The sequence below is a fragment of the Panthera leo genome, chromosome A3 (assembly GCF_018350215.1).
Source record: "Panthera leo isolate Ple1 chromosome A3, P.leo_Ple1_pat1.1, whole genome shotgun sequence".
Classification (NCBI taxonomy): domain Eukaryota; kingdom Metazoa; phylum Chordata; class Mammalia; order Carnivora; family Felidae; genus Panthera; species Panthera leo.
The window spans coordinates 24,437,246-24,463,700 of NC_056681.1; the positions used below are offsets into that span (position 1 = coordinate 24,437,246).

A 26,455-nucleotide genomic window follows, 5' to 3' on the forward strand; every position below is an offset into this window, starting at 1 on the left:
GTGAACTTTGGGCATCGTCTTTTAGTCTTTTTTTTTTTTAATTTACTTATGCATGGTTTTTTTTTTTTTTTTTAAGTTTATTTATTTATTTTGAGAGAGAGAGTGCACACAAGGGAGGGGCAGAGAGAGAGGGAGAGAGAGAATCCCAAGCAGGCCCCGTGCTATTCATGCAGAGCCTGACACAGGGCTTGAACCCATGAATTGAGAGATCATGACCTGAGCCAAAATCAAGAGTCAGACACTTAACTGACTGAGCCACTCAGGCATACCCTGCATGTTTTCTTTTTTCTTTTTTTTTTTTTTTTTAATTTTTTTTTTTTAACATTTATTTATTTTTGAGACAGAGAGAGACAGAGCATGAACGGGGGAGGGGCAGAGAGAGAGGGAGACACAGAATCTGAAACAGGGTCCAGGCTCTGAGCCATCAGCCCAGAGCCCGACGCGGGGCTCGAACTCACGGACCGTGAGATCATGACCTGAGCCGAAGTCGGACGCTCAACCTACCGAGCCACCCAGGCACCCCTGCATGTTTTCTTTTAAATGAGATCATAGTATATATCTCTTTTATAACTTTCAATTAATAGGATGTTATAAATATCTTTCCATGTCATTGCAAATTTGTTGTAACATCATGTTTAATAATTCCATAGTGGGCCATTTTATGTAGGAAATGGGGAAATTATTAATAAAAATTAATATACTTTAATGATAAACACATGACCTGAAGATAGTCCATAAGGAAAGGGTATTGTAAAATAGGGATAGGCTTCATAGCTCTGAATTGCTTAAGCAATAATTGTGGACTTAGTTGATAAGTTAAATTGGACATAGATATTAATAGACTTGATCCCTTTATTCGGTCTGAAAATTTTACAGGAAACATACTTGAGGGGTCTCAGGTTGCTAAAGGTAAATGGTTTTGAGTTCTTAGGTTTCCTTTCATGGGAAATCAATCTGTGAGTTTGCATAGTACCTTGTGCACCAGGAGATATTTGACAAGAGCTTATTTGACCAGTTACAGAAAGTTTCTTGCTTTTGGGACTTGCTGAGTCTAATCCTGATTGATAAAGCTGGATTATTTCTTTCTTTTTTCTTTTTTTCTTTTTTTTTTTTTTTTTCCTTTTACAGGTAGTGCCTTCCTCAGTGCTATTTTTCTTGCCTTAGCAACATACCAGTCTCTGTACCCACTCACCTTGTTTGTTCCAGGACTCCTCTATCTCCTCCAGGTAAGCACTTGCTGGTCAGAAGCCAACACTCAAGTGACATTTAATACATGGCCCAGTCACTGCCTGGGGCAATGAAGGGCATGGCTCAATAAAGGCAATGGGACCGGGTCCCTGTCTCACATCTACTTGCTTCTACTTGAAAACACAAACAAAGAAACTTGACTAACTTTAAACAAAATGGGCGTAGTGACCATTAAGTTCTAATTATGCATAACATTGCAAATGTTTAAGTGTATTTCATTTTATGTGTGTGTAGTTGGAATCTACCAACCATCTTGCATTTTCCTTCTCTCATCTAATATTCATAGACCCCTCTCTAAGCTCATTTTTAAAAAACTTTTCTGTATAACAGCACTCATCATGTAAGGTTCTTGTAGGAATTAAACGTTGTGGGTGTACGTAATGCAATCCTGGGACCATGGTGAGTGATCAATAAATATTAATTGAAGAATACAGATTGCTGACATTTACTGAGAACTTACTATGTCTGACACTATACTGAGCACTCTGCAGGCATCGTTTCATTTCAACCTCATAAGAACTTTTGAGGTAGGTCATAGTATTAGCTATGTATTAGTCTATTATTAGCCATAATACATCCATGAATTGCAGCTGGAATATTGGCCGGCATAGTTACTTGCCTAAGGTGACATGGCCAGCAAGTGACAGTGCTGAGATATGAACTCAAGCATCCTGATGCAAGAACTTGCCCTCTGACTGTCTGCCTTTTCCACACCAATGAGAATACACATATTTCCTCAAGAGCAAGTAACCATTTTCAGGTCCTGCATGGTCCAAATCCATTTTTAGAAGAGAAACATTTCTTGAAAATGTACAGAGGACAGTGCCACAATTCAAACCAAGAAATATCTGATTTCAGAGCCTTTGTTCTTAATTATAAACACTGTTGCTGGGGTGCCTAGGTGGCTCAGTCAGTTAAGTGTCCTATTCTTGATTTCAGCTCAAGTCATGATGATCTTATGGTTCATGAGTTTGAGCCCCATATTGGGCTCTGTGCTGATGGTGCAAAGCCTGCTTGGGATTCTCTCTCCTCCTCTCTTTCTGCCCCACACCCTCTCTCTCTCAAAATAAATAAATCAACTTAAAAAAAAAAAAAAGCAGTGTTGCTAAAACAGTATATACCTCCATTTATTGGAATAGGCTATATGTTTGTCATTTTAAGTGACTTCATAATATGTCTTTGTCTTGATGTACACAGTGATTCATGATTAGCTTGGTCTTCATCCTGTTTAGGAAATTTGAGATATGCCCTGGTTGTCATTGATATAAATAGTATAGAAAGTTAGTTTTCTTTAAGTTATTTCCTTAAAGTATGTACCTCCAGGTAACTCACTGGACCCAAAGGTGTGAGGATTTTCATAGTCCTTATTATGCAAGACCAGAGTGTTCACCAAAAAGCTTGAGCCCATTTGTAGTGCCACCAAAAGTGTCTAGAGTGAACCACGGGCGCCTTGCTGGCTCAGTTCGTAGAGCATTCAACTCTTGATCTTGAGGTTGGAAGTTTGAGCCCCATGTTGCATGTAGAGAACACTTGAAAATAAAATCTTTAAAAACAATAAAATAAAATAAAGTATAGTGAACCATTTCCTCCCAGGCTGCCAGCACTGGCTTTTCAAATTTGAGTTATGGTTGCTAGTCTAATAGATGTATCATTGCACTGTGAAGTTATTTTGCTTTGATTCTCTTTCTAGATTCTTGTTGAATCCAAGAATTTTTCCACATAATAGTATGTTGTTTGCGTTTCCTTTATTACTTCATACTTACAGTTCATTCTTTTTTTTTTTATTTAAAAAAAAAATTTTTTTTTTTAACATTTATTTATTTTTGAGACAGAGAGAGACAGAGCATGAACGGGGGAGGGGCAGAGAGAGAGGGAGACACAGAATCAGAAGCAGGCTCCAGGCTCTGAGCCATCAGCCCAGAGCCCGACGCGGGACTCGAACTCACGGACGGTGAGATCGTGACCTGAGCTGAAGTCGGACGCTTAACCGACTGAGCCACCCAGGCGCCCCTCAGTTCATTCTTTAGAAAGTCTGAGCACTAGGAGAAATGGATACAACCATGTGGGCTCAATTCCACAGCCTTGGGATCATGACTGGAGCCAAAATCAAAAGTTGGATACTCAACCAGCTGAGCCACCTAGGTGCCCCAGTGAAGCTTTTTTTACAATCTGTGATTGAAACAACTAATGGACCTTCTAGAATGATTTGTGTGAACTGCTCTGTGCTTGCTTGCTAGTGAATATTTGTTTAATAAATGTTAAGTATGCCAGAATCTGGTCTGGAACTTGTTTTCTTTGCAGCAAGATTGTAGAGTGGGAGCTAGCCTTCATCCACCTCAGACTTCTTTCAAGGCAACTGTTGAAGAACCCGAATTGCATACTTTAAAATAGTTAAACATGTGGTGTGTGAATTTCACCTCAAAAAAGAAAAATCTAATACTAATATTAGCTTTTTGCTACAATTTTTCTAGCTTTGACCATTGGGGGCTCTTTTAGATTGGCTTTTGTGTTTTTTTGACTAGCCTTGTCTTCTTGAGCCTTTCTTTCCTTTCTTTCTGGTGCCACAAGATGTTCCAGGTTCATCTTGTATTTTCCCTGCTCCAGCCCTGGAATCAATTCTTCAAGGACTCTTGGTTGCTTTTATTGGTGAAAATCATTGAGAAACCGAGGATTATAGGTCTGCTTATTGTTATCTGGGCGGCATTGCTTCTAACAGACAGCTGTGAAATATATGTATGTATACTAACCCCGCCCCTATGTCTGTAATTCTTTTTCTCCCTATCTCTTCATACTGATACCTGTTTATACTGATACCAGTGAGTCCAGTCTGACACCAAAGGGTTCACTTTAGTCTTTCCCTTTTCCTTGTGTATAATTTTTCTCTAATGGTTGGAAGCCCAACTTGCATTATCTGCAGTATATTTGCTAATATGTTCAGTTCTAAAATCAACATAAAGTGGTTCTAGAATTTCTGTGAGAAATACCCAGGTCAGAAATATATGTACTGGGTCGCCTGGCTGGCTCTGTCGGTGGAGCATGTGACTCTTGATCTTGGAGTGATGAGTTCGAGCCCGACTTTGGATGTAGACATTACTTAAATAAATAAATAAATCTTTTTTTAAAAAAGAAATATATCTACTGACTTGATTATAACACATATGTGTAGTTCTTTTTGTCTTTAGCATTACAGAATTCTGTCAGGTTACTGTTTCTCAAAGTCACTCAGGTTAGTTTTCTTCTCCCATGTAACCCTTCAATGTAGGTATCTTATTAATTTGACATATAGTTAGACTCATTTATTACTGCTTGTATTAATTTTGGATTTCCCCTACACCTTGGTCGATTTTAATTTTTTGGTTTTTTGGGGGTATGTGAAGAGACTAAGAAATATTGCTGTGGTTCTAAGAATCAGCTATACAAAAAACATATTCAGAGAAGTATTACCCTGCCCTCATCCCTGCTATCTTGTTCTTTTCTTTTTCCTTCTTCCTCTGTCACCCCAAGTAACTGTTTTTAGTTTCTGGTTTATCCTTCTTGTATTTCTTTTGCACAAATGAGCAGACACATGTGTATTTCCTTCTTTCTCATATGAAGGATAGCATACTCTAGGTACTCTTTTGTGCTTTGCTTTTTTTACTATTATTCCCTGGAAGTCACTGTATATTGATACATAGAGATCTTCTTTTTTACAGCAGCATAGGACTTCATTGTATGGACGTACCATAGTTTGTTCAACTTTTCTCCTTTGTATGGGAATTTAGATTGTTTCCAGTATTTTGCTATCATAGTTAATGCTTTAATGAGTAACCTTGCATATATGTATTTTCGTGTTGTTGGAGGGATATCTTCAAGGTAGATTTCTAGAAATAGAATTACTGGATCCAAAGGTAAGTATATATGTAGTTTTTTTTTTTAGGTCTTTTTAAATTTCCCTCCATAAGGATTATACAATTTTTGTATTCTTATGTATGACATAAGAATGTATGACATTGCCTATTTTTCCACAGCCTTGCTAATAGAATGTGTTGTCACATTAAAAAATCTTTGCCAGTCTGATTCTGAGAAATGGTATCTCAGTGTTGTTTTAATTTGCATTTTTTAAAATATGAGTGAGTTTGAACATTTTTTCATATTTGTGGATTGTCTATTCATTTTTTCTGCTCATTTTTCTCTTGCATTTTGATCTATTTTCTCTCCATTTTGAAGAATCCTTTATATATTAGAAGTATTATTAACCCTTTGTCTGCAAATATTTTCTTCTAGTTTTTCATTTATCTTTTGACTTATTTATGGTGTTTTTCTTTTAACAGCTTTTATTGTTTATCAAGATATAGTTTACATAGCAAACAATTGACCTATTTAAAGTATACAATTCAGTGATTTTTAGTATATTCACAGAGTTGTGCAGCCATTACCACAATCAATTCTACAACATTTTTATAACCCAGAAAGAAACCCTATGCCCATTAAGTCACTCTGTTTTTCCCCAGTTCCCCTTTCCCCTCTAGCTCTAAGCAACCAGTATTCCGCTTTTTGCCTTTATATGCTGTCCTGGACATTTCATATAAATAGAATCATACAATATGTGGTCTTTTGTGACTGATTTATTTCACTTAGCATGATGTTTTCGAGGTTCATCTCTGTTGTGGCATGTATTAGTACTTTATTCCTTGCATGTTTATATTTCCATATAAACTTTAATCTTGTATAATTCCATAAAATAGCTTGTTGGCATTTTTAGTTAACAACATAGTTAACATATAGTATAATATTGATTTCAGGAGTAGAATTTAGTGATTCATCACATACATGAAACACCAGTGCTCATCACAACAAGTACCCTCCTTAATACCCATCATCCATTTAGCCTATCCCCCACCCACCTCTCCTCCAGCAACTCTTAGTTTGTTCTCTATAGTTAAGAGTCTCTTGGGGCGCCTCGGTGGCTCATTTAAGCATCCAACTTTGGCTCAGGTCATGATCTCATGGCTCGTGAGTTGGAGCCTCATATCGGGCTCTGTGCTGACATCTGGAGCCTGCTTCAGATTCTGTCTCCTCTCTCTGCCTCTCCCTCGCTCATGCTCTGTCTCTCTCTCTCAAAAATAAATAAACATTAAAAAAAAAAAGGAGTCTCTTATGGTTTGCCTCCCGCCTCTTTTTTCTTCCTTCCCCTATGTTCATCTTGTTTTATTTCTTAAATTCCACACATGAGTGAAATCATATGGTATTTGTCTTTCTCTGACTCACTTATTTTGCTTAGCATAATACACTCTAGATCCATTCACGTCATTGCATATGGCAAGACTTCATTCTTTTTGATGGCTGAGTAATATGATTTATTTTTAAACTGTTTGTGATACATATATTAATAGCTTTTCTTACGTTGCATTAACCTTGATTTTTGAATATGTCCAACCTAGTTATAACCCAATTTTATCATATATTGCTGAATTATATTAGGTAATACTTCATTTAGTATTTTTGTATTCGTGTTGGTAAATGGTTTTGGTATCAAGTTTATGATATTTGCTGTGAAAGAATTAATGTAAGATTAGAATCACCTTGAATGTTGGTAGAACTTTCCTGTAAAACTGGCTGGGCCTGCTCTTTTTTTTTTTTTTTTTCCTTCCAAGTTTTTATTTAAATTCAAGTTAATTATCATATAGTGCAGTATTGGTTTCAGGAGTAGAATTTAGTGATTCATCAATTACATATAACACCCAGTGTTCATCACAAGTGCCCTCCTTAATGCCCATCACCCATTTAGCTCATCACCTCACCCAGTTTCCTTCCAGCAACCCTCAGTTTGTTCTCTATAGTTGAGGGTCTCTCATGGTTTGCCTCCCTCTGTTTTTACCTTGTTTTATTTTTCCTTCCCTTTCCCTGTGTTCATCTGTTTTGTTTCTTAAATTCCACATATGAGTAAAATCATATGGTATTTGTCTTTCTCTGCCTGACTTATTTTGCTTAGGGCCTACTCTTTATGGGAAAATTTTTCATTACTAATTCAGTTTCTTAAATGCTTATAGGACCATTCAATTTTGTTTCTTCTTGAATTAGTTTTTCCCTAATTTTTTCATGCTTTAGAAAAGTTGAAAGACTAGTATAATAAGTACCTTTTATTTAGATTACCCAGTTACCATTTTGCCACATTTTCTGTATCTCTCTGGATATACAGATTTTTTTTCTTTTTTTTTTTTTTTTCCCTGACTCATTCTCAAAGAAGTTACAAATTTATTAAAAGTGTGCTCTTCAGGGGCACCTGGGTGGCTCAGTTGGTTAAGTGTCCAACCCTTGAATTGGCTCAGGTCATGATCTCATGGTTTGTGGGATTGAGCCCTGTGTCAGGCTCAGTGCTGCAGTGAAGCCTACTTGGGATTCTCTTTCTCTCTGCACCTTCCCTCCCCCCCCCCCCCCCCCACCCAGCCCAATAAATAAATAAACTTTTTTAAACCTTTAAAAAGAAAATGTGTTATTCATATTTCCTACTTGGTTCCTGATTGTTGTCTCTGTGATCTGTCTGTTATCTACTGATGATAGTTATGTCCGTTTTTCCTTTGTAGCCCTGTCCATGTTTGTTTTATATATTTGAGACTGTGTTATTAGGTACATACAGGTTTAAAGCTGTTACATCTTTCTGATGAATTGCACCTTTTATCATTATGAAACATCTTAATTTCTGTAATACTTTTTACATCAGAGTTTATTTTATCTGGTAATAGTATAATTAAACTTGTTTTCTTTTGGTTAGGGTTTAACACAAGGAAATCCTTTTCAGTCCTTTGATTTTCCATTTTTCTGTGTCCTGTGCTTTGCAGAAGGGATCTTGAAGTTTAAGCTGATAACTTCTTTCTGTCCTTGACATCCCTAAATGTACCATTTTGCCCTCTCTCCTAGCGGCAGTATATACCTGTGAAAGTGAAGAGCAAAGCTTTCTGGATCTTCTCTTGGGAGTATGCCATGATGTACGTGGGAAGCCTAGTGGTAATCATTTGCCTCTCCTTCTTCCTTCTCAGCTCCTGGGACTTCATCCCTGCAGTGTATGGCTTCATGTAAGTAATGACTTCATTAGAAAACTCTGGAAGCTAATTTGTTTTTCACAACTCCAGGTGGAATCAGAGGGTGCGCAACCACAGGGAGCATCAAGATACAGGGGTCCTTAAACTTCAGTGTGCACCAGAAACACCTGCAGGGCTTATTAACACCCAGATTTCTGGGCCCCGCCCCTAGAGGTTTTGATTAAGTAAATTTGGGATAGGAACCAAGAATTTACATTTCTAACAAGTTTTCAGGTGATGCTGATGCTGCTGATCCAGGGAAGAGCAGACTTTGAGAACCACAGGTCTAGTGCGTACCTTTGATCCTGTGAGATTAAAGAGCACTCTCTAGGAACATCTGAAGCAACTACCAGCCTCTGCCTGGAAGGGTTTGGCTCAGTCCCAAACAGGAATGGATATATTCCTCTACTGCAAGAGGGTCTCTGACAGTTTTAAAATAAAGCCACCTCCCACGTGTCAAACTTTTAGGGAAAATAAAAATGGAGTATGAATTCTGCAGACGTTTCCCAATACTCTCTGTGTGGTATGCTGAGGAGGACAGGAAGGTCGCTGCTCAAGCCTCAGGGACCTCACAGCCCATTGAGGTGATAGACAGTTAAATCTGTCAGGGTGGGGAGGGGATCTGGAGGGGCAGACTCCCCTTTGGAATTCTGGACTGCTAATTTGTGTTAAATCCTGGCTATGCATAACTTGTAGCTCTTCATGCTGAGCTTTAAGTAAGAGTTTGTAATGCCGGTGAAAAGCTTTTCCTGGTTTTTGCTGGCCCACAGGATTGTGTTCTTTACCTCATTTCACAGAAAAGGAAATGTAGTCACAGCAGGAGGCAAAGAAATGCCCTGGGTGGAGGCCTTGGTCAGTGCACTCTGACCATGAGCCATTGCCTATTTCTTCCTTCTTCATGCTCCACTTACTGCCCTTTTAAAATCGTGAATTGACATCAGTTCCAAATCTGTGTTTTTGAAAATAAGACATATAATGTAAATTTTTAGAAGAGCCAGATTTGCAACCAATCTTTATCTAATAGAACTAGACAAAAAGTTTTCCAGTGAAACCCTTATTTCTCAAATGAGATCCGGGATCCTAGCTGGAACCTGCCAGTGCTTCCTCAAGACCCCAGAAGTCACTGCAGTGTCAGGCACTCAGTCTCTGGCTCCTGTTGTCAGGATGTGGAGCAAGAATGGGGAGCAGCAGGATCTTTGAGCTCGCTCCTCTGGGCAAGTCTTTGTAATGCCCCAAATAGATACTGTCTGTTTAAAACCCATTCCTCTCTTGTATATCCTGGGTATCTCCTAAATTTAAACATATATATTTTAGGCAGTAAAAGAGGGGCTGGTCTTTTGACTTCTAGCCCAAATCCTGCCTCATTTCAGATCTTTGATGCATGCCAGAATTTGGTTTAGTTGATATTTGTTATGGGTTATCATTCTCTGTTTCTCTGCCTCTTGTTTTTATTAATTACCTATATCCAGGGTGCCTGTAGGGCCCCTCACATCCTGATAACTGTGGGGACAAAGTCATCTTTGGCTGCCCAGTAGTGACCAAATTCTTTAGGAGAAAACCAGGTCAAGGCAGACCATTTAAAATTTGGCTCTCTTTTTTTCTCCCTCTTTGTTTTCTTCATTCCAGACTTTCTGTTCCAGATCTCACTCCAAACATCGGTCTTTTTTGGTACTTCTTCGCGGAGATGTTTGAGCACTTCAGCCTCTTCTTTGTATGTGTGTTTCAGATCAACGTCTTCTTCTACACCATTCCCTTAGCCATAAAGCTAAAGTAAGTGGTTGGACCTGCTGTTTCTTTGTCTGCAGAGCCATTTGTAGTCTTACAGGCACCTTTCAAACTAGGAGTATCCTCTCTCAGGTTTATGCCATCTTTCTCCAGGGAACCCTACCTTTACTGGCCTCAGGTGCCAGTAGCCATAGCCAGCAATAGAGTCACACATGAGTGCAGGCTGCAGGGAGCACCCTGATATTTTCCCTAGCTTCACTTTGAGCCCACAGTGCTACTGAACCCACTCGCTATTTTGGATAGAGGAAGGGTTTGGAGTTATAAAGGGTCTTTAGAAAAAGTGCATCTTATTGGGTGTCCTCCATGAGTAGCCCAGTGACAATGGAGACTCAGGATGTGTTAGTTGGGAGGTTGGCCACCTGCAGCTCTGTTTAATCTTCTGATCAATTTCCTTTAAGGCTTGTCTCTTCTGCAGCATAAGAAAACTAACATGTATTGAGCCTGGCTCCATCCCAGCCCTTTTTAGGTTTTCTGAAATGTATTTATACCTAACCCTTCTGGCATCTCTTGGAAGTAGGCATCATTTTATTATCATTACGCCCATTTTATAGTTGAGGAAATGGACATTCAGAGAAGTGGAGTGATTTTCCCAGAGTCACACAGCTAGTAAGTAGTGGAGCTGAGATTCAGACCAAAGTTTGTCTCCAACATCTATACTCATCCCCTGGCACCATGCCAAACTCCTGAGAGAGATCACTTGTAGTGGTCCCTGGAAAATGTTCTATTATCAGAGCAGGGAAAAGAGGCACTGAAGCATACAGATATGCATTGATAGTCCAGGGAACCTAGAAGAGAGTTTGGTTTAAATTTCAAGAGCCTGAGTTCTCTGTTCTAACCTTCCTGCCAGTCTTCATGGCCAGTGTACCAATGCACATGGTTCCCATTCTGTAAAAGCTCAGAGCTCATGCCTCCTTCCCATGACAGAGCCTTGGCCTGGCATCTGACAGAAAACTTTCCTTGGCCTGGCAGTCTCTGGAACTCTGGCAGCCTTGCCCAGCCAAGCTCTCCAGCTATCTGTCACGCCCAGTCTCTGCCCTTGATCTGGTCAGGCCTAGCCACTGGGCTGAGAGAAGCTGGGAGCCTGGAACACCTTTCCTCACTCTGTAGCACCTTTCATTGTCTGCATGTGAAAGGCCACAGGTGCTTCTGGGTAGACTACAGCAGCACCATCACGTGACCCCCCCCACCTCCACCCACCCCAGGCCAGGGCCTCAGGGTTGTGGGGACAGACTATATGAAGTGACTTTCTCCACTGCTGCCTTCCTGTGGCTGGATCTGAAGCTCCACTGACTCTCCAGCCCCTGCAAGTGTTTGCTTCCAGTGCTAGCTTTGTGGGAACAGGGCCCTTCTGACCAACTCTCCCCAGACAGTATTGCAGGGGATTCTAGTCTTCATGTTTCTTGTCACTGGATTTTCACTGGCCTTTTCATAGGCCATGAAGCTCTTCATGCAGCTCTTACCAGCTACCTAAAAAGCCCACAGCCAGTGATTTGGATTGTTTTTAGGAAGATGCTCACTGGGCTAGCTGGACCCTTCGAGAGCCTATAGCACTGAAACTTGCCAGGCTGAGTCTGAAGCATTTGTTGTGTAAAACTGCTGGAGTGTTTGGGGTGTGTACATGTTTGTCTCCACATCTCAGACTTACACCCATTGAGTCACCCTGACCTTTGACCTGCAAGACATAACTGCCATTAATCTCTGAAGAAAGCCTTTATGAGCTGGGCATCCAGGTAGTGTGCAGAAGTAGGCCACATGCATGTTGTTTAGGTACAGCTGGGGAGGGTGTAGATCTGGCCTCTCTCTGTTGGCTTCCTTGTAGCACTTGGTCAGCCCTCGGAGGAACACTGGAGATTGAGCTCTGTCCCCACCCTTCCTGACCAGAGCTGTGATCACGCTAGGCACTCAGGAGAACAGTCTTGGTGCTGCTCAGGAGTTCTGGAGATAAACAGTTCCACTGCTTACAAACTCACCTACCTTATCTGAACCTCTTTCCTCATCTGCAAAGTATGGGTGATGATATTGCCTACCTCAAGGAGTAGGTGAGGTATAGTGAGGATCCCATGTGACAGCGCAAGGAGAGGGCCTAGGACGGAACTTGTCACAGCATGAGGGTTTAGGAAATGCTAGCTGTTATTGTTGTTTAAGGTAACAAAACTCCAGTTCCAGCCCAAAAGCGCTGAAAAGCTGCCTGCAGCTCTCACTTCTCCTTCTGGAAAGGAGCTCATCATAGCTAAGTGTGTATAGACTCCACTGGCCTTACTGTCAGAGAAAAAGAGCATCAGCAAGGAGGCACTTCCTGCCCTGGGGTCTGGGTGTCAGAGGGGCCTCTGGCAAGGGAGGCTGCCTGATTACTCTGACAGCAGCTATGAAAGCCCAGTAATGAAGCTGACTTCATTTGTTTTCTTCCTTAGTGACTCTTGCCGGGGAAGGCTCAGAACTGGGGTGTGGGGGGCAATGGGCTGTTGCTCTAGTGTTTGCTGGGCCCTCCTCACCACCTCTGGGCAACTCTGGGTCCCTGCAGTTTTCTGCTTTGCTGCTTGGTCTGGCCCCATGTCTTATGGGTAGCAGAGCCAGACCCTACCTGAAGTCCACTTGAGAGTATTTTGGGGTTTGAGGGATGGGGTCAGGAGTCTCGGGTGTGCCTGGTCCCTGACTGATCTCTCCCTCTCTGCCTGCCCCACCCCACCCCAGGGAGCACCCTGTCTTCTTCATGTTCATTCAGATTGCCATCATCTCCATCTTCAAGTCCTACCCAACAGTGGGGGACGTGGCCCTCTACATGGCCTTCTTCCCTGTGTGGAACCATCTCTACAGATGTGAGTACTCCCACCTCTAACCCTGTGGTGGCAGATTTGTGTCAGCCTGGTCCCTGGATAAGACAGACACGGAAAAAGAGATTGATAGGCATTTGCCTGGCATCTGGTGTGCTGGCAGCACCGGGAGAGGGGGAATGACACGAGGCAGTGTCCGCCTGCTGGGTACTACAGACTAGTGATGGTAATAAAAATAACTACCATATTTTGGTCACTAAGTACCTACCTGGCCACTGTGGTTTTAGGAGTGTTACATGCATTAGGTCATTTTATCTTCACACCAGTCTTGGAGGGAAAAATAACACCATTTTGCAGATTAAAAAACTGAGGTACAGAAAGGTAGAGCCACTTGTTCAAGATTATATGACAGGTAAGTGGAAGGGCTTGCTGTGAGCCTGTAGCTAGTGCTATCCAGTAGGATTTTCTGTGGTGATAGAAATGTTCTATATCTGCACAGTACAATAGGATAGCCACTAGTATGACTAAGAAACTGAATTTTTTTTGAAGATTTTATTTAAAAAAAATTTAATGTTCATTTTTGAGAGAGAGAGAGAGCAAGTGTGAGCAGGGGAGGGGCAGAGAGAGAGGGAGACACAGAATCTGAAGAATGCTCCAGGCTCTGAGGTGTCAGCACAGAGCCTGATGTGGGGCTCACACTCACGAAACATGAGATCATGACCTGAGCCAAAGTCAGACGCTTAACGAACTGAGCTACCCAGGTGCCCCTGAAGATTTTATTTTATTATTATTTTTTAAATAATCTCAGTGTGTAGAGCTCAAACTCACAGCTCTGAGATCAAGAGTTGCAAGCTCTAGGGGCGCCTGGGTGGCTCAGTCGGTTGAGCGTCTGACTTCAGCTCAGGTCATGATCTCATGGTCTGTGAGTTCGAGCCCCGCGTCGGGCTCTGTGCTGACAGCTCAGAGCCTGGAGCCTGTTTCAGATTCTGTGTCTCCCTCTCTCTGACCCTCCCCCGTTCATGCTCTGTCTCTCTCTGTCTCAAAGATAAATAAACGTTAAAAAAAATTAAAAAAAAAAAAAAAAAAAAGAGTTGCAAGCTCTAACGACTGAGCCAGCCAGGAGCTTGTAGAGAAACTGAATTTTTAACTGAAATGTAGTTAAATTTAAAAAGCCACACATGGCTGGTAGCCACCGCATTGGACAGTGGAACACTAGACCTTGGTCTTTGAACCATTTCCCAGCACTGCACCTAAATGTTTATAGAACACTGGACATCTGCCTGCTCTGAAGACCCCTGCAGCTCTAACCATGTCCCCCCTCAGAAGATGGCATACAGTGAGCTAGTTATGCTTCCGAGACTGCCAGTATTTTCCTCAGTTGGGCTTTTAGCCCTCTGCATGGGTTCTCTTCAGTGTTTGTGGGCTCCCTGGGGGCAGACTTATGATTCACTCACCTCTGTGTCCCCAGCACCCAGGATCAGACCTGACCCACACAACTCAGCACATGTTTTTGGATGAGTTTTTAAGCCCTGTAATAAGCAGGCAGTGTAAGTGCCCAATACTCGATTCTCTAATCTAAAATGGGAAGGGAGCTATGGAATTTTCCATAACAGTGGAGTGCACAGCCAGGTATCAAGAGTGAACTTGGGGAGGACAGGCTTCAGAGGAAGGAAATCTTTGTTATTGTTTGGGGATGCCTGGGTGTCAACCAGGAAGTGAAACTGACCAGCTGCCAGAAGGAAACCTACCTGTAAGACTGGGCCTCTGAGCTAAGGTAAACAGCAGAGTGGGCGGGCAAGGCACACTACTCTCGCAGGTGGTGGCCTGTGGGGCAGTGACCAGTCCTGCCTGACTGGGAGGAGTAAGTGGCGTTTTCTGCCTATGACATCCTCATTGCACAGATAAGAATCACCCAGTCCAGCAGGCTCAGAGTCAGTCTGGTGCCCCCACCCCCCCCCAGCAGAGTGGCCAGTGACAAATCATGAGGCCACCAAACATGTGGACATGCCCCAGTTTGTGACAGTGTGGGTCTTGGGGACATTGATCCTCTTTCCTCAGAAGTAGAGTCATTTTTTTCTTAGCTGTCTCTTGCCCTTAATAATCTTTCATCCCGGGGCGCCTGTGTGGCTCAGTTGGTTGAGCATTCGTCTGACTTCGGTTCAGGTCATGATCTCACGGCTCGTGAGTTCGAGCCCCACGTCGGGCTCTGTGCTGACAGCTCGGAGCCTGGGGCGTGGTTTGGATTCTGTGTCTCCCTCTCTCTCTGCCCCTCCCCTGCTCATTCTCTCTCTCTCTCTCTCTCTCTCTCTCTCTCTCTCTCAAAAATAAACATTCAAAAAAAAATTAAAAAAAAATATTTCATCCCATATTGCTGAACACAGTCTGGAGCCAGAAAGACTTGAATCTGGATCCTGGCTTTCCCATTACCAGCTCTCTCTTTTTAGGAAATTCATCTAACCTTTCTGAGTCACTTGGTTTTTAATCTGTAAAATGGGGAGAATATCTTCCAGGGGTGTTTTAAGTTTGAGAAATAATGTATATAAATAGCACTGCAGTTACCATTAGTAAGAATCATGCGGGTGGGGGGGTTCCTACATAATTCCGTGATCAAAGCTTCAGGCTTGGTAGAGTCATTCAGGGTCATTGGAATGAATGTACTTTTCAAAGCTTGAAATAAGCTATTTTATGCCCTCTGGGGTTGACGCAGAGAAATTAAGGATGGGGTTCCCAGAAACCTAGATGATCTAATAGATGCTGTTGCTGGCTGTCTGGGCGAATAGTTTACAGTTCAGCTTGACTGAAGACTCTGCACAGAATGTGGGCTGGCCTCTGCCACCACCCCCGCCCCCCCTCAGCCCCCCGCCCCCAGTGGCCAGCAACTGTGGCAGAGAATATTCATGCTCGGTATCTGTTTGGGTCATGACAGCTGTGAGTCGTTACATTCAGCCAGGAGCATCTCCAGCCTAGTCCTTTGGACCCATGAGTGGAGACTGAGAAGTCTGTGAGTCTAGGGTGAAGGTACTCAGACTTGTAATGTGGCTAAGAATTCAATTTAAACATTAGTTGCCAGTGCTAACATGCCTGCTCACACATTCACCTTTTTGTTTTCCTGTCCTGGCCAGTGGGGAGGAGACGAGGTATGTCGGCCCTGCCCCAAGTATAGGCCCCAGACGCTGGGACTCTGTGGTGCTTGGGACCAGGATGAGTCATACAGACACACAATTGTGGTGTTAGGGAACAGCCTGCTGGCAGAGCTGGTGCTAGCCTACAGTGGTCCAGCTGAAAGATCCAGTTACCAAAGGCTGTATTTGTATGTGTGTGTGTGTTGTTTTTATTAACTATTGTATAAATATAAGAGACTAGGGATTAAAAAACCAGACAAATTAAAGAGAATAATAACATAATAAGCACCTTTGAAGCTCCCAGTTCCCCCCCTGCACTCCTGCCAGTTGGACTGGATTCTTCAAGTGGAATTTTATTTCTGAGTGACTGAGGCTCAGAGAGGGAAGGTGACTTGCCTGAAGTTTCAGCTTGTCAGCAACCGAGGCAGAGACTGGATAAACCACCGTGGGTGTAGTAGGGAATCTGATTCCATCTGACCCAGTAAGTCTAAGGAAGCGTGAACCTTTCGTCTCATTAGGTCCTGGTCATCTCTGACACCTGGTGCCTGGAACAAGCTGTCCTGTGCCCCAGGTCCCAGCTCTGTGTGTTCTGGCGTATAGCTTTAATCCTCTGGCCTGTCAGCCAGCAAGAGTGAGTAGCAGCTCCCAGTTCTTGCAAAGGTCACCACAGGCCGGAAGCCAACTGGATGCTGGTGACAGTTCCTCCAGGCACATGGGAATGTATCTTTGCAGCTGTTTGTAATTGCAGCCAGGAGCTGCATGGGAGCCTTCCCAGTCTCTGTGCACTTTGTTACCTTCTTGTCACCCTGTCTGAAATCCAGAGTGGCTAGAGGCAGGGAACAAAGGGCTACCTGGGCTCTCAGGCCACAGGATTTGTTTTAGGAATAGCATAGATTTTTTTCAGCCCAGGGGATCAGAAAGAACCACTGAGAAATGTAAATAGTGATGTGGGAGTGGAGGAATGGCAAAGGTTTGTTCTCCTTTCTTGACGTTGTAACATTGTTTAATAATAGTAATTCTCCATGCACATAACCCTTTCCCAGACTTCTTGTTCTGGGAGCAAGGAGGAGTCTTTCCCTACAGTCTCGGGAAGGCTTGAGTCAGGGCTTTACCCTCCCAGCTTTGAAAACCCAGAATCATGGAACTTTCAGGTCAGGAAAAAAGGACCCCGCAAGCTCTCCATGCCAGTGTTTCCAAAGTATGGGAGTTCACAGACTGCTAACATTTTTTTTAAACTCTGGTGACAGGGTTGCCAACTTATTTTGCTGACAACATTAAAACAGTCAACTGCCAGCCATTCATCACCATTTCATAAAAGGACTTTAAAAAAATTTTTTTTTAATGTTTATTTATTTTTTAAGAATGAGAAAGAGCATGAGTGGGGGAGAGGCAGAGAGAGAGGGAGACACAGAATCCAAAGTAGGCTCCAGGTTCTGAGCTGTCAGCACAGAGCCCGATGCGGGGATCGAACTCACAGAACATGAGATCATGACCTGAGCCGAAGTCGGACGCCTAACTGACTGAGCCACCCAGGTGCCCCCATAAAAGGACTTATTGAAAAAATGTTTATTTTGAGAGAGAGACAGAGAGAGAGAGGAGAGAGAGAGGAGAGAGAGAGACAGAGAGACAGAGAGAGAATCTCAAACAGGCTCCATGCTGTCAGCACAGAGCCGGATGCCAGGCTTGATCTCACAAACCATGAAATCATGACCTGAGCTGAAATCAAAAGTCAGATGCTTAACGGACTGAGCCACCCAAGCACCCTGAGAAAGGACTTTTTAACAACAACAATCAGGAACAAAGAGACACCTGTCACTTCTCATGAATCTTAAATTCAAAACATTCGCCTTTAACAAGAACTCTGAACTACCTTGTTCTGATGATTGTGACTGTGACAAGACCAGTGGAATCTGTCACAGACTGGTCTGGATGTCTTATTTGCCAGGGGTCTGCAGCTGTCATCCTTTGGTTGGAAGTGCTGGCTGCATATTGGACTCACCAGAGAAGCAGTTACAAACTAATACGGATATCTAGGCCCCACCCCGAGACACTCTGATATACTTAGTCCAGGTAGGGCTCCCCCAGTGATTTTATTTTGCAGCCAGAATTGAGAATCACATGTGTAATCCAGTCCCCCTTCTGATGCATGAAACCCTGGTATAGCAGTTCTACCAAGTGTCCGTACAGCCAGGACAAACGACCTCAATGTTTGGGAGGCTCCCATCTCTTAAGTCTCCCCAGACTCTGATTTGGAGGAAGGGATTTCCTAAAGGTCAGGATCAGAGAGGGGAAGGGAACTTCTGTTCATTAAGTGCCTGCTGGGACCCAGACCCAGTGGTAAGTTGTTTTTTTAAAGGTGCTCTCTTAATTAGTTTATTTTAAGTAATACTTATTACTTTCTTTAAAATACAATAAAGTGTAAAGAAAGAAATAAAAATAGCACATAATCCTACTGTCACATATCCCTAATTGAGTTAAAAGGTGGGAGGAGCACAGTGTGATAGCCAGAAAATGCTCCCTCCCCACAAAGATGTCCACATAATCCCCAGAACCTGTGAATATATTACTTTATGTGGCAAAAGGACTTAAAGTTAAGGCTTTTCAGATGGGGAAATTAGCCTGGATTATCCAGGTGGGCCCAGTGTAATCTGCAAGGGCCCTTAGAAAGTGGAAGAGCTGGAGGTGGGAAATCTCTTCCATATGGTTTTGCTGTGAACCTGAGGCTGCTCTAAAAACTAAGGTCTATTTTTCTAAAAAAAAAAAAAAAAGTGGAAGAGGGAAGCAAAAGAGGAGGTCTGAGTGATGCAGGGTAGCAAGGACTTATTTGGCGTTGCTGGGTGGAGTAGGAAGGGGGTTGTGAGGTGAACTCAGGCCGCTGCCTTGCTGCAAAGGCAAACGGATGGCTTCTGCCCTAGAGTTTCCAGCGGGCACGCAGGTACCTTGATTTTAGCCTGTGAGACCCAGAACTGTAATATAAGCTGTATTGTTTAAACCACCAAGTTTGTGGTGATTTGTTACAGCAGCCTTAGAAAGTAGTCAGTAATATATCTGTGCCGGGTTTTTCACATATCTTGTTTAATTCATGTAACCCTCCTATGAAGTAGCCCCTATTCTAGCCCTGTTTTAGAGATAGGAAAGCTGAGACAGAGAAATTTGCTGGCAGAGCGGGGATTTTAACCAAGGTCTTTGTCTTTCTGAGGCCAAGTTTGGGCTGCACTGTCCTGCTCCTTCCCTCCAGCTGCACTCTGCCTGCCTGCCTGCCCATACCCCCGTGTGTAGCAGGTCCTCCCTGGGGCTTTGGGGAGGGCCTCTCCCTGGTGGGATTCTTCAATCCTTCTGGGAGTGTGGGGCGGTGATGTTAGAGGGAGGGTGTCAGAAGAGCTCTTCAAATCCTCCAAGGAAGAGTGAAGGACATTTGAAGAGCAAGGCAGACAACCTAAGACGTGAGTTAAGGAAAATGGAAAGCATTTCCTAAGACCCAGGGCTGTGGCACCATAGAGACTCACCGTGACTCTAATCTCCATAGGTTCACACTGCCCTTCCTGTCCATGATCCCATGTGGACAGGGATGGGAGCACCCTGCTTGGGGATGGGAGAAATTACCCTTGGACACCCCTAGATTGTGGGGCAGAGTGAATTGTCTTGCTAAAACGCCCCCTTTGTGGTGCCCAGAGGCATTCACAGCATTGCCACCTGTAACTAGCCAGGCCCACAGTGGGAGGTGCAGAGTCCAAACCTAGGACTTCACACCAGCTTTGGGCATGGGGAGCCATTGACTCAAGGGTTTGAGGCTTGCCTCTTGGCACCCCAGAGTCTCTGAATCTGGGGGAGGGTTTCTGCCTTTGAGCTACCCAGGCTCTCCCTGGGCTTCTTTGTCCTGTGGAGCCGTGCCCATAAGAAAGGGTTCCAAGGAGAATCAGCATTTGGTTAATTGTGAGTGTCTGTCTTTGCAGTCCTGAGAAACATCTTTGTCCTCGCCTGCATCATTATCGTCTGCTCCCTGCTCTTCCCTGTCCTGTGGCACCTCTGGATTTATGCAGGAAGTGCCAACTCTAATTTCTTTTATGCCATCACATTGACCTTCAACGTTGGGCAGGTAAGAGCACTGCACGGGGATTCATTTTGTAGCCTCAGACATTCAACAGAGGCCCTGGGTTCTGCAAACTAGGGGTTTGGGTGTGAGCGAGGGGACAGTTTGCCTGAAGTAGCTCATGGTCCAGTAGAGAGGATTAAAGAGAGCAAAGGAAAGGTGAATTCAGCCAGCATTTACTGGGCACCATGCTGAGCTATCACCCCATTGATTCTCACAGCAAGTCTGTGAGATAGTGTTATCACTAGTTTACAAATAGTAACGGAGCCTCACACAGGTTGTCTCTTGCCCAAGGTCATCGGAGGAGCCAAGAACCAAATTCAGGGAAGGCTCCATTTCTGAGGCCACCCTCTTTCTATAACAGTGCCTGGGCTGTGTGTCACTGTACTGAGTGCAGTGTGTGTGGTGGGCAGAGGGCAGAGGCAGGAGGAGGAGAGACTTTTCAGACTCTGGGAGAGCAGGGGCAAAGGCAGCAAGATGAGAAAATAGTTCGGTCTAGCTGTTGGGTAAGTCTGGAGCACAGATGGTGGGGCTGGGAATAGTGGGTGAGGAGGCTGTAGGGGTCAGAGGTACCAGCTAGGAGCTCTGATCTCCCCCTGACCCAGGGGAAGCCCCTCCCTTGGTGCCATAGAGCAGTGGTTCTCAGAGTGAGAGGGTGGTTGTTAAGAATGCAGATTCCCTGTTAGTGTTTTAAATCCTATGGTTATGTTGTGACTGTCACAATTACATGGCTTTGATTGTTAAAAAAACAAACACAAAACATTCTCTGACCCTACTCCCAAGAATGTTGAGTCAATAGATGTGGAAAACAGCGTCAGGAGTTTGTATTTTTAATAAGCTTTCTCAGAGACTCTGTTGCAGGTGGTCTAGCAAACTTTTCTGAAGTTCCCTTAGGTCAGCTCTGTCCTCCTTGTGCGGTCTTATGAGAATCAGTTGTACCGTTTACCATTTCAATGGCTGTTGGTGCAGCCAGGCATTTCCTGTGCGTTATGGGCTGGATGGGAAGCCAGGCTAGCTGGAGAGACTAATGATGCCAGTGAAGAGTCCCCAGAGGAGATCTTTCCCTCCAAGGTTAGCTGCTGGGAAAGAAGGAGGGAGGAGTTTGGGCTTTTGCAGTGAGTGATGGGTCTGGTATTTCCTGCACGGACATTTCTGGACAATTAACGTCCAGCCCAGCTATTTATCTTGGTTTGTGAACAGCAGGAAGAGAGACAGAGGGCCCTGTAGCCTGGGTGGGACTGTGCCGGAGGGTCTGCTCGGCCTGTCGCCCACAGGCTGTTCATGGTAGATGCTCGGCACCTCCTGTGTCCTGTGCCAACAGAAATCTGCAGGATTCAACTTAACACCTCGAGAAAATCCAAAAGGTTGTTCTGGCCCTTGTGTCTTGCTGAAATCCCTTAATTATCCTTTGAAAGTGATGGCTGGCATGTGAGGGCATTGGACCTGCCCTGGGCCTCTGTGGGGCTTGGCAATCTCCACTGAAATAGTCCACAGCTTGTCATCAGGTCATAAGTGTCAGGTGTGGGTCAGAAATACAGTTGCAGTGATTATGAAGTATTTGTGGAACTTGCCAGATAACAGCTTTTCCCCCCTGTGGTTGCCATTAGGAGGGAGGGTCTCTGTAAATGGCATGGGAGGTGTTTGCAAGTGCTCAGGTGACTTCTAAGGCAGGAGAGACTGAATTGTTGGAAAATAGGGCTGGGGTTGGGAACAAAAGGAGTGTGCTAGTGGCTGAGCTATGGAGAAAATTCAGGCTGAGCTCTTGGCATTGTCTTTTACCTTTGTCTTTTAATCTTTTTAAAATGTACTTTTAGTCACACAAGTAATACCTGAATTCATTGCTGGGATGAGAAAGCAAACAAAATAGAAGCATATGGAACAAAAAGGTCCATGTCTTCCCATCCCAGGGCATATATCATGATCAGGATCAGTTTGATGCATCTTTGCAGACATTCTCTGTGCCTTTACGGACAGCTCTCAGTACGTATGCACACATACAGAGCTTTCTTGTTTATATAAAGAAAAGGCCTCCTACTCTAGGTGCTGCTCTTTGGCTTGCAGTTTTTCACTTCGTGATCTCCTCTTGATAATGGTTCTGAGAGCCTGTGGGTAGGAGGAGCTTGATTTATTTGACTAGGTAGGCCCCTACTGATGGACGTTGAGGTTTCTTCTGGTAGTTCTGCTATAAACAGAATAAATGCTATAAATGCCTTGGGCATCCCTCCATTGAATCTCATATAGTGTTTTCTTTTTCTTTCTCTTTCTCTTTTCTTTCTTTTTCTTTTTTCTTTTCCTCGTTTCCTCTCCTCACCTCGTTTCCTCTCCTCTCCTCGTTTCCTCTCCTCTCCTCGTTTCCTCTCCTCTCCTCGTTTCCTCTCCTCTCCTCGTTTCCTCTCCTCTCCTCGTTTCCTCTCCTCTCCTCGTTTCCTCTCCTCTCCTCGTTTCCTCTCCTCTCCTCGTTTCCTCTCCTCTCCTCGTTTCCTCTCCTCTCCTCGTTTCCTCTCCTCTCCTCGTTTCCTCTCCTCTCCTCGTTTCCTCTCCTCTCCTCGTTTCCTCTCCTCTCCTCGTTTCCTCTCCTCTCCTCGTTTCCTCTCCTCTCCTCGTTTCCTCTCCTCTCCTCGTTTCCTCTCCTCTCCTCGTTTCCTCTCCTCTCCTCGTTTCCTCTCCTCTCCTCGTTTCCTCTCCTCTCCTCGTTTCCTCTCCTCTCCTCGTTTCCTCTCCTCTCCTCGTTTCCTCTCCTCTCCTCGTTTCCTCTCCTCTCCTCGTTTCCTCTCCTCTCCTCGTTTCCTCTCCTCTCCTCGTTTCCTCTCCTCTCCTCGTTTCCTCTCCTCTCCTCGTTTCCTCTCCTCTCCTCGTTTCCTCTCCTCTCCTCGTTTCCTCTCCTCTCCTCGTTTCCTCTCCTCTCCTCGTTTCCTCTCCTCTCCTCGTTTCCTCTCCTCTCCTCGTTTCCTCTCCTCTCCTCGTTTCCTCTCCTCTCCTCGTTTCCTCTCCTCTCCTCGTTTCCTCTCCTCTCCTCGTTTCCTCTCCTCTCCTCGTTTCCTCTCCTCTCCTCGTTTCCTCTCCTCTCCTCGTTTCCTCTCCTCTCCTCGTTTCCTCTCCTCTCCTCGTTTCCTCTCCTCTCCTCGTTTCCTCTCCTCTCCTCGTTTCCTCTCCTCTCCTCGTTTCCTCTCCTCTCCTCGTTTCCTCTCCTCTCCTCGTTTCCTCTCCTCTCCTCGTTTCCTCTCCTCTCCTCGTTTCCTCTCCTCTCCTCGTTTCCTCTCCTCTCCTCGTTTCCTCTCCTCTCCTCGTTTCCTCTCCTCTCCTCGTTTCCTCTCCTCTCCTCGTTTCCTCTCCTCTCCTCGTTTCCTCTCCTCTCCTCGTTTCCTCTCCTCTCCTCGTTTCCTCTCCTCTCCTCGTTTCCTCTCCTCTCCTCGTTTCCTCTCCTCTCCTCGTTTCCTCTCCTCTCCTCGTTTCCTCTCCTCTCCTCGTTTCCTCTCCTCTCCTCGTTTCCTCTCCTCTCCTCGTTTCCTCTCCTCTCCTCGTTTCCTCTCCTCTCCTCGTTTCCTCTCCTCTCCTCGTTTCCTCTCCTCTCCTCGTTTCCTCTCCTCTCCTCGTTTCCTCTCCTCTCCTCGTTTCCTCTCCTCTCCTCGTTTCCTCTCCTCTCCTCGTTTCCTCTCCTCTCCTCGTTTCCTCTCCTCTCCTCGTTTCCTCTCCTCTCCTCGTTTCCTCTCCTCTCCTCGTTTCCTCTCCTCTCCTCGTTTCCTCTCCTCTCCTCGTTTCCTCTCCTCTCCTCGTTTCCTCTCCTCTCCTCGTTTCCTCTCCTCTCCTCGTTTCCTCTCCTCTCCTCGTTTCCTCTCCTCTCCTCGTTTCCTCTCCTCTCCTCGTTTCCTCTCCTCTCCTCGTTTCCTCTCCTCTCCTCGTTTCCTCTCCTCTCCTCGTTTCCTCTCCTCTCCTCGTTTCCTCTCCTCTCCTCGTTTCCTCTCCTCTCCTCGTTTCCTCTCCTCTCCTCGTTTCCTCTCCTCTCCTCGTTTCCTCTCCTCTCCTCGTTTCCTCTCCTCTCCTCGTTTCCTCTCCTCTCCTCGTTTCCTCTCCTCTCCTCGTTTCCTCTCCTCTCCTCGTTTCCTCTCCTCTCCTCGTTTCCTCTCCTCTCCTCGTTTCCTCTCCTCTCCTCGTTTCCTCTCCTCTCCTCGTTTCCTCTCCTCTCCTCGTTTCCTCTCCTCTCCTCGTTTCCTCTCCTCTCCTCGTTTCCTCTCCTCTCCTCGTTTCCTCTCCTCTCCTCGTTTCCTCTCCTCTCCTCGTTTCCTCTCCTCTCCTCGTTTCCTCTCCTCTCCTCGTTTCCTCTCCTCTCCTCGTTTCCTCTCCTCTCCTCGTTTCCTCTCCTCTCCTCGTTTCCTCTCCTCTCCTCGTTTCCTCTCCTCTCCTCGTTTCCTCTCCTCTCCTCGTTTCCTCTCCTCTCCTCGTTTCCTCTCCTCTCCTCGTTTCCTCTCCTCTCCTCGTTTCCTCTCCTCTCCTCGTTTCCTCTCCTCTCCTCGTTTCCTCTCCTCTCCTCGTTTCCTCTCCTCTCCTCGTTTCCTCTCCTCTCCTCGTTTCCTCTCCTCTCCTCGTTTCCTCTCCTCTCCTCGTTTCCTCTCCTCTCCTCGTTTCCTCTCCTCTCCTCGTTTCCTCTCCTCTCCTCGTTTCCTCTCCTCTCCTCGTTTCCTCTCCTCTCCTCGTTTCCTCTCCTCTCCTCGTTTCCTCTCCTCTCCTCGTTTCCTCTCCTCTCCTCGTTTCCTCTCCTCTCCTCGTTTCCTCTCCTCTCCTCGTTTCCTCTCCTCTCCTCGTTTCCTCTCCTCTCCTCGTTTCCTCTCCTCTCCTCGTTTCCTCTCCTCTCCTCGTTTCCTCTCCTCTCCTCGTTTCCTCTCCTCTCCTCGTTTCCTCTCCTCTCCTCGTTTCCTCTCCTCTCCTCGTTTCCTCTCCTCTCCTCGTTTCCTCTCCTCTCCTCGTTTCCTCTCCTCTCCTCGTTTCCTCTCCTCTCCTCGTTTCCTCTCCTCTCCTCGTTTCCTCTCCTCTCCTCTCCTCTTTTTCTTTTTCTTTTCTAAGATTTTTATTTATTTATTTTGAGAGAGAGTGAGAAAGCTCCAGCAGGGGAGGGGCAGAGAGAGAGGTAAGAGCGAAAATCCCAAACAGGCTTGGCACTGTCTCCACAGAGCCCGATGTGGGACTCAAACTCATGAACCGTGAGATCATGGCCTCAGCCAAAGTCGGATGCTTAACCAACAGACCCACCCAGGTGCCCCTCATATACCATTTTCTTTTTTTTTTTTTTTTTTTTTTTTAAATGTTTATTTATTTTTGAGAGAGAGAGTGAGACAGAGTGTGAGTGGGGGAGGGCCAGAGAGAGGGAGACACAGAATCGGAAGCAGGCTCCAGGCTCTGAGCTGTCAGCACAGAGCCCGACGTGGGGCTCGAACTCATGGACAGTGAGATCATGACCTGAGCTGAAGTCGGACGCCCAACCGACTGAGCCACCCAGGTGCCCCCTCATATACCATTTTCTTAAGGTAAACTCCAGGTGGTGGGATTTACTGGATCAGAGGACATGTGCATTGTGCATTTTTGGCAGATATTGCCATATTGCCCTTCAGACAGGTCATACCAACCTCCGTGGCTCTTAGCTGTGGTCTGTAGTGCTTATAAACTGGCAGTTGTGCAGACATTGGCACACCTTTGTCATCGGCCACCTTGGGTCTGGACTCTGTGGCTCTGAGTCAGACAACTTTGTCAGGTCGAGTGTTTTCTGGGACTGCTGGCTTTGTTTGGGCTTTGTGGCTGCTGCTGCCAGATCACTAAAGGGACATATCACATGGGGCACTTATTCACCAAGGCAGTCACTCAAGTCCTGTCCCTGTCCTGGAGCATTGACTGAGGTAGAAGAGTGCCCCTCATGAGGGTTATACACACCTGCCTTCAGGCTGTTTGGGAGCAACAGAGGACAAATATGAGACATTTAGAATTTTAGTAAATTGTTGAGTATCTGCTCCTTAAAAAGGCCTTCCACAAGATTCCCCTGCCTCACTGTCTCTTCTTAGCCCCCTGTTTGTTTCTTCCAAGCACTTATCCCAGTTTGTAACTTTACATTACTTGTTTCTCTCTCTGCCTCCCAGACCAGACCTGCTTGTAAGCTTCTTGCCAGCAGAGATCTGCCTGTCCTTCCCACTGCAGGCAGCTTTGGGTTTGGCAGAGGGCAGGTGTTTAGCAAACACTTGTTGAATGAATGAATGAAACAAAGATAGCCAGGGAGAACATTGTGTGATTAATGGCCAAGTGGGGAGAGTAACCGCTGGAGGAATCTAGAGGGAACCTTTCCTGTTATGAGTGGTCAGGGAATGCCCTGGGGAGCAAGGAGTAGCAGCTGGGCCTTTT

General features: G+C 45.0%; 1 protein-coding gene across 1 annotated transcript in view; it reads left to right on the forward strand.

The window, feature by feature from the left end:
- The window catches only part of PIGU (phosphatidylinositol glycan anchor biosynthesis class U), an 81,234-nt gene that overhangs the window by 43,929 nt on the left and 10,850 nt on the right, over positions 1-26,455 (forward strand). Inside the window, exons 7-11 of the mRNA XM_042931172.1 lie at positions 1,129-1,226; positions 8,146-8,300; positions 9,933-10,076; positions 12,783-12,907; positions 19,938-20,080. Coding sequence (XP_042787106.1) covers positions 1,129-1,226; positions 8,146-8,300; positions 9,933-10,076; positions 12,783-12,907; positions 19,938-20,080 — 665 coding nt within the window. The remainder of the gene's footprint in view (positions 1-1,128; positions 1,227-8,145; positions 8,301-9,932; positions 10,077-12,782; positions 12,908-19,937; positions 20,081-26,455) is intronic.